Source organism: Camelina sativa, chromosome 8, assembly GCF_000633955.1.
Source record: "Camelina sativa cultivar DH55 chromosome 8, Cs, whole genome shotgun sequence".
NCBI lineage: Eukaryota > Viridiplantae > Streptophyta > Magnoliopsida > Brassicales > Brassicaceae > Camelina > Camelina sativa.
The window spans coordinates 22,077,357-22,088,076 of record NC_025692.1 but is presented as its reverse complement, the minus strand read 5'-3'; the positions used below and the strand labels follow the sequence as shown (position 1 = coordinate 22,088,076).

Genomic DNA, 10,720 nt, shown 5'->3' with positions numbered 1-10,720 from the left:
GAAATTACATTCATGGGCAGAAGTTATACTTTGGGTTAGAAAGAAATTTGATTGGATTGAATGGAACAGGGCTATCGGGTTTTAGTAGTGGAGCAAACAGAAACACCTGATCAGCTGGAGCAACGGCGAAAAGAGAAAGGTTCCAAGGATAAAGTATGTCCCACTATGAATCTAATTTAGTAGGCATCATCAGTTTCAAGTGAATTAATTTGTTTGCTCTTGAAACTAAAATTTGTTCACCTTGGCTGATGCCAGTTTAGAAAAATTATGATAGGGAGGACTCCTAGTGACGCTACTCCTGTTTTTGTAGGTTGTGAAGCGTGAAATATGTGCAGTTGTTACAAAAGGCACGCTGACAGATGGGGAGATGCTATCAACTAATCCGGATGCATCTTATCTAATGGCATTGACTGAAGGAGGAGAAAGTTTAACTGATCAGAAAGCAGAGCACATTTTTGGTGTCTGTTTGGTTGATGTTGCGACAAAGAAGATAATGCTGGGTCAGGTGAGTTCTAGTCGTTGGATTTTTGTGCCTGGTTGCACTTAGCATACGTAACATTTCTCGAATTATCACTCTCTTAGGAACAGTCTTGGTGGATTTTTTGTTTTTTTAGACTTTTCTATTCTAATTGATGGCATTTTTTTTCTGTTCCTACCAGTTCAAGGATGATCAAGATTGCAGTGCATTATCTTGCCTGCTATCTGAGATAAGGCCGGTTGAAATTATTAAACCAGCTAAGGTGTTGAGTACTGCAACCGAGAGAACAATAGTTAGACAAACCAGAAATCCCTTGGTAAATAATCTGGTCCCACTTTCTGAATTCTGGGATGCAGAGAAGACCATGCATGAAGTTGGAATTTTCTACAAGCGAATTAGTTGTCAACCGTCTTCTGCTTATTCTAATGAGGAAAAGATTCTAGGTGATGGTTCAAGCTTCCTTCCAAAAATGCTGACTGAATTAGCAACTGAAGATAAGAATGGCAGCCTGGCACTCTCTGCTCTTGGTGGTGCCATTTACTACCTGCGACAAGCATTTTTAGATGAGAGTCTGCTTAGATTTGCCAAGTTTGAATACCTGCCTTACTGTGATTTCAGCAACGTTAATGAGAAACAGCACATGGTTCTTGATGCTGCTGCTCTCGAAAACCTTGAGATATTTGAAAACAGTAGAAATGGAGGCTATTCGGGGTAAACTTTTTTCTCAATCTTACAATGTTTTATTAAACGATTGATGTGATCTTGACCTAAGAATGTTGTCTTTTGAAGAACGCTGTATGCTCAACTGAATCAATGCGTCACTGCATCTGGGAAACGGTTACTAAAAACATGGCTGGCAAGACCTTTATATAATCCGGAAATGATCAAGGAACGACAAGATGCTGTAGCAATTCTGCGGGTGAGTCTTCTAACAAGCAATAGGATACGTTTCTCTGTTTCTCAACTAGAAAATAACTTGTCAACTTGGTTTCCCATTTAATCCATTTTCATTTCTATTTTTTAATTAATGAATCTCTCCAGAACTACACTATTTCCCCATTTATGTTCAAGATCATGTTTTGTCACTGTTTAAACTAGCTAAGATGATGCTTTCGTATGCTTTCAACTAATTATGAAGCTTACTCTTCTTCTTCATTTACACTATCCATCTAACAACTCTTATGTGTTATGGTATTGCCCCTACCTTCAGGGTGAAAATCTTCCGTACTCACTGGAATTCCGGAAGGCGTTGTCCAGACTTCCAGACATGGAACGGTTGATTGCACGTATTTTTTCTAGCATGTAAGGGATTAGCTGGACTGGGACATGTTAATTCTTACACTATGTTTATACCAAAGATTTACTAAACATATTTGTTAAAAACTCTACGTTGTGTAATAGTGAAGCTAGTGGGAGAAACGGAGATAAAGTGGTTTTATATGAAGATACGGCAAAGAAGCTGGTACAAGAATTCATATCAACTCTACGTGGTTGTGAAACAATGGCAGAAGCATGCTCTTCTCTCCGTGCTATTTTGAAGCATGATAAATCCAGGCGTCTGCTTACTTTATTAACTCCTGGTACATCAGTTTGGTGCCTATCCAGAGCTTCATTTAATAACTCCTGGCAAATCGCAGACCATCTAATATCATTTTTATGTCAGGTCAAAGTCTTCCGAATATATCATCATCCTCCATTAAGTATTTCAAGGATGCCTTTGACTGGGTAGAAGCTCACAATTCGGGGCGTGTAATACCCCATGAAGGAGCTGATGAAGAGTATGATTGTGCCTGCAAAGCAGTAGAAGAATTTGAGTCCAGTTTGAAAAAACATCTGAAAGAGCAACGGAAATTACTTGGAGATGCATCAGTGAGAATTACTTCACTTTTTGTTTTCTTTAAATGGCTAATCAACCGAGGGTTTTCTAATCAGAGCTTTGGTGATATTTTGTCTTTTTATCCAGATAAATTATGTTACAGTTGGAAAGGACGAATACCTCTTGGAAGTTCCTGAAAGTTTAAGTGGGAGTGTTCCTAATGATTATGAATTATGCTCATCGAAAAAGGTAAAAAATTGACATTTCTAAAGAAATTGGCATTTCACTTTCATCTCAACAAGTCGATATGATGGTTTTAGTTGAGTATTTCTGCCTCGTGCTTCATGATTGTGAGGATATGTAGTCTTCTCGTAAATGCGGATATATACTAAATAGACCCTTAAATTTAAACATGAGATTTTCTTGTTGTTTACTCTCTTTCAGGGTGTTTTCCGATATTGGACTCCTACCATCAAGAAATTATTAAAAGAGCTATCACAAGCAAATTCTGAAAAAGAATCGGCTCTAAAGAGCATTTCACAGAGATTAATTGGACGTTTCTGCGAGCATCAAGAAAAATGGAGACAATTGGTTTCTGCAACAGCTGGTATGGACAAGTTCATGTTTTATAATTTTTTGTATTAAGAAATTGTCACCATCTTCGTCCAGAATAAGTATATTTCGTATTCAGTTCCTGTTAACTGTCACCCAGTGCTAGCTTTGTGGGTCATCGCTTGGGCCCTTTTCGTTGTGAACATTTTTCAAGCTAGTTAGAATTGGGTTTGATTCCACACTTTATAACCTCAGTTAGAAGTAGGCATGCAGACGAAAATGAATCTTAGGCAGAGGTATAGTTCAATTACATCTTATAGGCAAGATGGGTGGAAAATTGTCTTATAGAATTAGGCATGCATTCTTTGAAACAATGCATTGTTGACGTTTATGTGGATACATTGTTGACATGGATTCATTCTATTGCAGAGCTCGACGTGTTGATCAGCCTCGCTTTTGCAAGTGATTCTTATGAAGGAGTAAGATGCCGCCCAGTAGTATCAGGTTCTACATCTGCTGATGTTCCACACTTATCTGCCACTGGTCTAGGGCATCCAGTTCTAAGGGGTGATTCGTTAGGCAGAGGTTCTTTTGTACCAAATAATGTAAAAATAGGTGGTGCTGAGAAAGCCAGTTTCATCCTGCTCACAGGCCCTAATATGGGTGGAAAATCTACCCTTCTTCGCCAAGTTTGCTTGGCTGTAATCTTGGCTCAGGTAAGCTATCATTTAAAAATTTTTGAAGGCAATGGACCTTGACCCATTTAAATGTTGATAAAAGAGAATCAAGCAATGATGATCTTTTCACAGATTGGAGCAGATGTCCCAGCAGAAACCTTTGAGGTTTCGCCTGTTGACAGAATATGTGTGCGGATGGGTGCAAAAGATCATATCATGGCAGGACAGAGCACGTTTTTAACGGAACTTTCAGAAACTGCGGTGATGTTGGTAAGTAATGTTCATATTATTTTGTCAAATTGATTACATGAACCTTTCTAAGATTAGTGTGGAACTTATCACCGTTGTTACCTTTTTTAATGTTGGTCACACTTTTGTTAAACTATGTGAAATAACAACAAACAGATTGATAGTAAGTTATAATATAATAATATGCAGACATCAGCTACCCGAAACTCGCTGGTGGTGCTAGATGAGCTTGGACGAGGAACAGCCACATCGGATGGACAAGCCATTGCGTATGTTGAATCATTTATTTGCGTATCTTGTTGTTGGGACTTACTGTTATTGTTCAGCATTTGAAATATTTTAACTATTTACAGGGAATCCGTACTTGAGCACTTCATAGACAAGGTGCAGTGTAGAGGATTATTCTCTACTCATTATCATCGTCTCTCTGTAGATTATCAAACCAATCCAAAGGTATTGTGAAAAGTGTCTGCTTTAGTTTCTGAGTTTGAAAGACTTGAGACTATCAGTCATCTGGTTGTGTGTGCATTCGAAAACTTCTCAAAAACCGATCCATCTTGATATTGTTTGTTGGATAGGTCTCACTTTGCCATATGGCATGTCAAGTAGGAGAAGGAATTGGTGGAGTAGAAGAAGTTACATTTCTCTATAGATTGACACCTGGTGCATGTCCTAAAAGCTATGGAGTTAACGTTGCTCGGTTAGCTGGTAAGAACATCGAATTCACTTGCCTCAAGCTTTCCTTTTCTTCTCACTTAAACAGAAACATTCACTCATCATACTTTTATTGGTTTACTCTCCATAGGTCTTCCAGATTACGTACTTCAGAGAGCTGTGACAAAATCCCAAGAATTTGAGGCCTTGTACGGTAAAAAACATGGAAAAACTGATGGTGAATTGGCAGCTATGGTAAAGCAGATCATCAGTAGTGTTGCATCAGATTCTGATAACTCAACTTCAATGGACTCATTGTCTAAGCTACACTCCATGGCCAACACATTTTTCCAGTTAACCAGCTAATTTAACAGCTCTATGCATTTCTGGTTTGTCATTCTTCTTATAACGCATTAACCAATGTTGATCCATGAGCTTCCCTCGTGTCAAAATCTAAAACCCGAGTCAGTCGGAAATTTAAACTCCGGGTAGACTCAGTTTTGAGGTGTGGTTTTGAAGCCTTTTGTGAAGTTTTGGGTTTTCCAGACTGTTGTATAGTTGTAGGATCGGTTAATTTTTGTGAATAGAATGTTTGAGAGTACTCTCTGATTATGTTTCATCTTCATTGTTGAAAGTTGAAACAAGTAGGCAAAAAATAAGAAAATTATCACAAGAAATTAACAAAATAGTAAAAATTAAGTGAAAGTGACAATTGTCAAATAAATTTACTGGAATTAACAAACTGTTATTTAATTTTCTTTTGTTTTATAGCTAAGTTGATGATATTTTTTGAATTTTTTTTTATCAAACTGTAATGGTATGGAAAATATTCAAACGCGGAGGAGAATTAATAAAAACATGACTTTCTTATGTAAATTTACGTTTTTTTTTTTAACTATACTTTGTAAATTTTGTAATGACCATAAGCATCGAATAGATGCATTTCGTAAAAGAAAAAAGAAGAATTAGAAAGAAAGAACATAATGCGTTAAGTTGGTTAAGTAGCAGGTTTAAGCCAAATGTCGTTGTTGCTCTTCATCATCTTCTTCTTCTTCCAAGTTGTAGTCGTCGTCAGACTCAGAGCTCAACGTATCTTCTTCATCAGATTCCTATTTTCAAAAGTCAAACGTCACCAAAAGTCAAAAACATATAAAGAGAGAAAGAGTTGAATACATTTCACATTTGGCATTAAATGATGATATACGTATTAACGGATTTTGGACTTTGTTATAAAATCGAAGTCAAAGTTCCTTTAGAAATATTTTTTTCCCATGAACATGATCACAAGTCACAACAAAATCCTCAAAACGTGGTACCTACATACTATTAATTCGTACTCGCATGCCTGAATCGTAATATTCACACCTCACATGCATTTTATTTGGAATATATATGGTCAAACATGCTAATAATATATTTATATATTTTTGTTACGTAGTAGTATAATATAGGAGTTTTGCGAAATTAAAATAAATTCGGTAACTTACATGATACTGAAGACGACGAAGAGTTTTTTGAATAGCTGCGATTGTTCGAATTATTATAAACATTGGCAATAGTATCCCAATGGCCTTTAATGTTAGTACCTGTAAAATATTTCATACATATATAAATAAAACATGCAAAACAAAAAATAAAAATATTACTAAGGATTTTAAAAAAGAAAATCTCTGAGTTAATGATTGGTTGTTTAAAAGGAAGAGTGTTTTTACCGTAAATACTGTGAATGGATACTCTTCGGTTCCATAAATCACATCGAATGTATGTTTCATCAGCAAAAGCACTGAAAGCTGCAAATAACAAAAAAAATGTATTACATTATTTATTTATGTTCATCGGTCTATGATTCTACCCAAATATAAAAAATTCAAGTTACCCAATTTTTGTTTATGTAAAGCAATACAAATGGATGGTAGTATAATGAGATGTAAACTAACCCTGATTTGGTAAAGGGTAAGAAATTATTTTGGTAGGAGTTGTGGACTTAGGTGAGACAAGGTTTTGTATAATGTGTAAATAAGGGCTAAAAACTCAAATTCTTGGCCAACCACCAACTTACCCAACCTATGTCCTTTATTTTTTTTTTGTTTGCAACAACATTCCAACCATTCTTACCCCAAATTAGCTATGAACTAAAAAAAAAAAAAATGGTAAAAGCTATGGAGGAGAAAAGGCATAATAATACTTCATAGTTCATACTAAATGGTAAAAAGACTATGAATCATGAAAAAATAGTGACAAAGATATATATAACGGTAACATGTACATATCATTTTTTAAAAATAAGTTAAAAGAGTTGTTTTATTTTCATGGTGGGGAAAAAAGAAACATTTTAATATCCCACACACAAACAACAACTTACAACAAAAATATTCACATTTATAGGCTTTGCCACATAACTACGAAATAGATTTGGCCAAAACAAAAAGAAAAAGCTATGAAACAGTAAGTAGTGGTTGCCATATCTATTTCAGAGCTCCTTAAACTATGGACTTTTCCCCCAATGTCTCATCATTTGTTTTTAACTAATTTTTATTATTATATTCATATATTACTAATAATTTTCTAATTATCCAAACTAAAAATGATCAAAAGAGAAGAAAACAAAAAAAAAACTTACAGTAAAAGTTAATGATCTGAAAAAGGAAGCTCCTCTATCAGCAACAGATTCACACTGAGACAAATCGGATTCAGCTATAGACACTAATCTTCTACTTCTTCTTCTTCGTCGTCCATTTACTCTGTTCCATTAAAACAAAACTAGCAAATTTTTAATAAATTGTTGTAATAAATTATTTGTAGAATATGAGTAATAAACTATTTGCAAGCTATCTATCTCCCTTAAACGCGTAAGGAAGGAAAGAATCAAGAAACCACGTCAATGGGGTCAATTTTTTTGCATAATTCAATCTATTTTTTTATTTGTTTTTTAAAATGCCTTCTTCTTAAGTCTTAACAAAATAATTAATCTATTTACCTGATTGTGACTTCTTCTTCTTCTTCTTCTTCTTCAATCACTTTATATTGTTTTGAAACTGCTGTGTATCCATCTCTATACACCTGCATGGTTTCTTGATGTATTCTTAATTTGCACTACTCGTTATATCTCAAAAAAAAAAACAAATACAATAATTAAAAGAGCCTAATTATCATATGGTTTTCCAACTTTTTATATTTTATAATATAATTCACTGAATGAAGGGAGAAAAAAAAGAGCCGCAAGTCCACAAGTGATTGCGACAATCAAATTATTATCTTTAATTCATTCATTATCGGCATGAAAATAATTCGACGACAAAAATAAACAATGAAGAAACAGTGACGCACTAAACAAATTCAAGAAACTAAAGAATTTGGAGACAAACAAAATATTAATATATTTTTTAATTATCTGAATACAGCGAAGCGCACATCACAAAAACTTTTTTTTTTCGAAATCAAGAAGCCAAAAAAAAAAAAAAATGATAATCAAGAAGCTAAAAAAACTATACCTGAAGACAGATTTCACAAGTTGTGTTTCCTTTTTCATCACACCAACGTTGTATGCAGCTTCTGTGTGCGAACTGATTTGATCAATTCACCAAAACCATCAATTTCGAAAAATTTGAGAAACAAGAAAAAAGAAAAGTGAAATGAATTGTATACCTTAACGGTGCCTGAACAAGCACAAGGAACTTCGAAGAAACTTTCTTCTTCTTCGTCATGACAGATTCTGCAACGCGTGATTCTCAGTTTATTTGAATTCGTCTTCTCGTCGTTCTCTATGAACAAAACCACATCTCCCATCATCTTTCTCTCTTTCTTACTGATCCTTTTTGTATTCTTTTGAAACTTTTCTTCCTAGCTCTGTTTTGTTATGTTTGATTTTGGTTATCTTCTTCAAGAAGAGTTTTTTTTTTTTTTTTGGCAGAGAGAAACAGAGAGTCTGAAACTTTATTATATACACAGCTTTTCCTATCAAATATAATACAAATTTCCGATTTTACCCTTAGTAAGTCTCTTTCCTTCAAACTAGGTAATATCCCGCGCAAATGCGCGAATTGTTATATAGGACTCTCTCCGTTTCATAATATAAGATGTTTTAGAGGAGATTTTTTGTTTCATAATATATCATGTTTTCGAGTTTCTATACAATTTTTAGATTAATTTTTTATTTTATATTATGCAGTATTGTTTCCGATTGGTTGAACTTTTTAAAAGTAAACACTTCTTAATATGCATGTTTTTAGTTAAAACATTATATATTTTGAAACGGAGGGAGTAGAATATATTAATGGATTTAAATTTATTTGATAATCATAAAAAAAAACTTAACAAATTTATTTAAATGTCATTAACATTTTTTACACTTATATTTATTCAAATCATACAATATCAAAATATATAACTTATTTAAATATAATCATACATACATTATACATATCTCTTAAAGTTATTTGTTTTTTATTGTTCAACTTTAGCGATAATTTTCATTAGTATTTTTGAGCATTTGAGGTAATAAAATATTATTATTAATAAAAACAAAATTTTACTATGTGATTTAAATATATAATTTAAGTTTTTTCATATAAACTAACACATAACCTAAAATATTTAATAATTAAAAAATAAACTATTTTGAAAGAAAAAAATACATATTTCCTATAAAATCATATGAAGTGCAATCAAAGTTTTAAAATACTATTCCCAAAGGTTGTTTTTTTATATTTCCCTTAGTTTAAGATATATTGCTAGGTTTAGTTATAATTTTTAATCCTTGTAATAAAAGCTAGATAGAAAAAAAATCAATTTGTTTTTTATATAGAAAAATCTTTAAAGGACATATTTGAATTAAATTAAAATAGTGATTTTTATATCATTATATGTTGAATCACAAACTGAATATAATGATTATTATTCTAAAATAAATGTATTACAATTTTGTTGGATGTTAGTGAGAGTTAAGAAAAATTGATTTGATAATTATATTACAATTTTTTTATATTCCCCTTAATTTAAGTTATATTGCTAGGCTTAGTTTTAATTTTTCATCGTTGTAGTAAAATCTAGAAAGAAAATAATTATCAAATTGCTTTTTTATATAGCAAAACCCTTAAAGTACATTTTTGAATCAAATTTTAGAATAATGATTTTTATATAATTATATGCTGAATCACAAACTAAATATAATGATGAGTATTCTAAAACATATTTATTACAATTTTGTTGGAGGTAAGAGAGATGTAAGAAAAATTGATTTGATAAGTATATTACAAAAATTTCTTTCATGAGAACATTTGAAAATTTAAGAATAAAATAAATATACATGAATTTGTAAGAACTAATCAAACATCTAAAGTAAATAATTAAGATGTTTTCTTTAGCTTGATTCCCTTATTATGAGATGGTTATAACCAAAATATTATTATGGTCATCAAAATTTTATCATACATATTATAATACATATGTATTTTAAATCAAAATAATGTAAGTAAACAAAGAAGAAAAGAAGAAGTACATAAAACAAAGACAATAAAATTCAAAACAATGTAAAATATATAGTAAACAAAAAATATAATCAAACTCTTAATTAGGTTTTTAACCTATGCATGAAGATTATAAAAAACAAAGAAAATATTTAGGATTTAGGATATGGTGGAGGATGATGTGAGAATGGTTATTTATAGGATAAAAAGCGATGGAAGTTACATTTCTAAAATAATTAAATTAGAAGAGTTACAATTATAATTAATAGTGTATTTAAATGAAAATGAATGGAGGAGAAAAAGTCTATTCACAATTTATGTAATTTCAGTTACAATTTAATAGTAAAGAATGAATTTAAAGTATACATAATGTGTTGTTTAATTAAAAATAAATATTAAATTTTTAAAATTAAATGTCAAATGGACCAATAAGGAGAGAGTGAAACCTTACTTTTATGTATATATGATTCTAATAAAATCAAATTTCTTCTTTTAACGTTCTAATTATTCCAGTAAAATCAATTTCCTTGTTAACATGTTGTGTCTTTTTTCTTCTTCATCTAATTACAGAAATTATATCAAATAAATAAACAAATGATGACGGATCCATGATTTAACCCACAATATGCAGAGGAGTTTGATGTCAATATAAATGAATACATAATATTGAAATTTCATTCAAATACATTGCAAAAAAAACTGTTAATGAATCTTTGACCAACATAAAACTGGGAAAGAATCATCAATTCAACAACATTTGACTCCCAGTTAACATTGTTTTACTAGTTTTTTCAGATCATTTTTAAAGATAAAGACTTTTGAATTCTCT

The 10,720-nt window shown here is 31.8% G+C and overlaps 2 protein-coding genes across 3 annotated transcripts in view; one reads left to right on the top strand and one right to left on the bottom strand.

Annotated features, from left to right (window-relative positions):
- Positions 1-5,067, top strand: part of LOC104707895 (DNA mismatch repair protein MSH6-like) — a 13,145-nt gene extending 8,078 nt beyond the window's left edge. For both annotated transcript variants that reach the window (XM_010424342.2, XM_010424341.2), the window contains exons 7-21: positions 70-153; positions 311-505; positions 660-1,189; positions 1,268-1,397; positions 1,689-1,780; positions 1,880-2,058; positions 2,142-2,347; positions 2,442-2,543; positions 2,739-2,901; positions 3,276-3,562; positions 3,656-3,793; positions 3,962-4,041; positions 4,126-4,225; positions 4,351-4,480; positions 4,578-5,067. In XM_010424342.2, coding sequence (XP_010422644.1) covers positions 70-153; positions 311-505; positions 660-1,189; positions 1,268-1,397; positions 1,689-1,780; positions 1,880-2,058; positions 2,142-2,347; positions 2,442-2,543; positions 2,739-2,901; positions 3,276-3,562; positions 3,656-3,793; positions 3,962-4,041; positions 4,126-4,225; positions 4,351-4,480; positions 4,578-4,792 — 2,631 coding nt within the window. In that variant the 3' untranslated portion in view covers positions 4,793-5,067. The remainder of the gene's footprint in view (positions 1-69; positions 154-310; positions 506-659; positions 1,190-1,267; positions 1,398-1,688; positions 1,781-1,879; positions 2,059-2,141; positions 2,348-2,441; positions 2,544-2,738; positions 2,902-3,275; positions 3,563-3,655; positions 3,794-3,961; positions 4,042-4,125; positions 4,226-4,350; positions 4,481-4,577) is intronic.
- On the bottom strand, positions 5,272-8,336 carry LOC104707894. The gene is made up of 7 exons (XM_010424340.1): positions 8,072-8,336; positions 7,918-7,989; positions 7,404-7,486; positions 7,047-7,167; positions 6,139-6,216; positions 5,914-6,012; positions 5,272-5,535 (listed from the first exon to the last, which is right to left on the bottom strand). The coding sequence occupies exons 1-7, from the start codon at positions 8,213-8,215 to the stop codon at positions 5,437-5,439; spliced, it is 696 nt and encodes a 231-aa protein (XP_010422642.1). The 5' UTR covers positions 8,216-8,336; the 3' UTR covers positions 5,272-5,436.

Bases quoted from the DNA above. Each gene is read 5' to 3' on its own strand.
- LOC104707894 (XM_010424340.1), bottom strand. From the start codon at position 8,215: ATGATGGGAGATGTGGTTTTGTTCATAGAGAACGACGAGAAGACGAAT. The intron at 7,990-8,071 runs GTATACAATTCA...TGATCAAATCAG, and splicing joins CTTGTTCAGGCACCGTTAAG to TTCGCACACAGAAGCTGCAT. The intron at 5,536-5,913 runs GTAAGTTACCGA...TTTTGAAAATAG, and splicing joins TTCGTCGTCTTCAGTATCAT to GAATCTGATGAAGAAGATAC.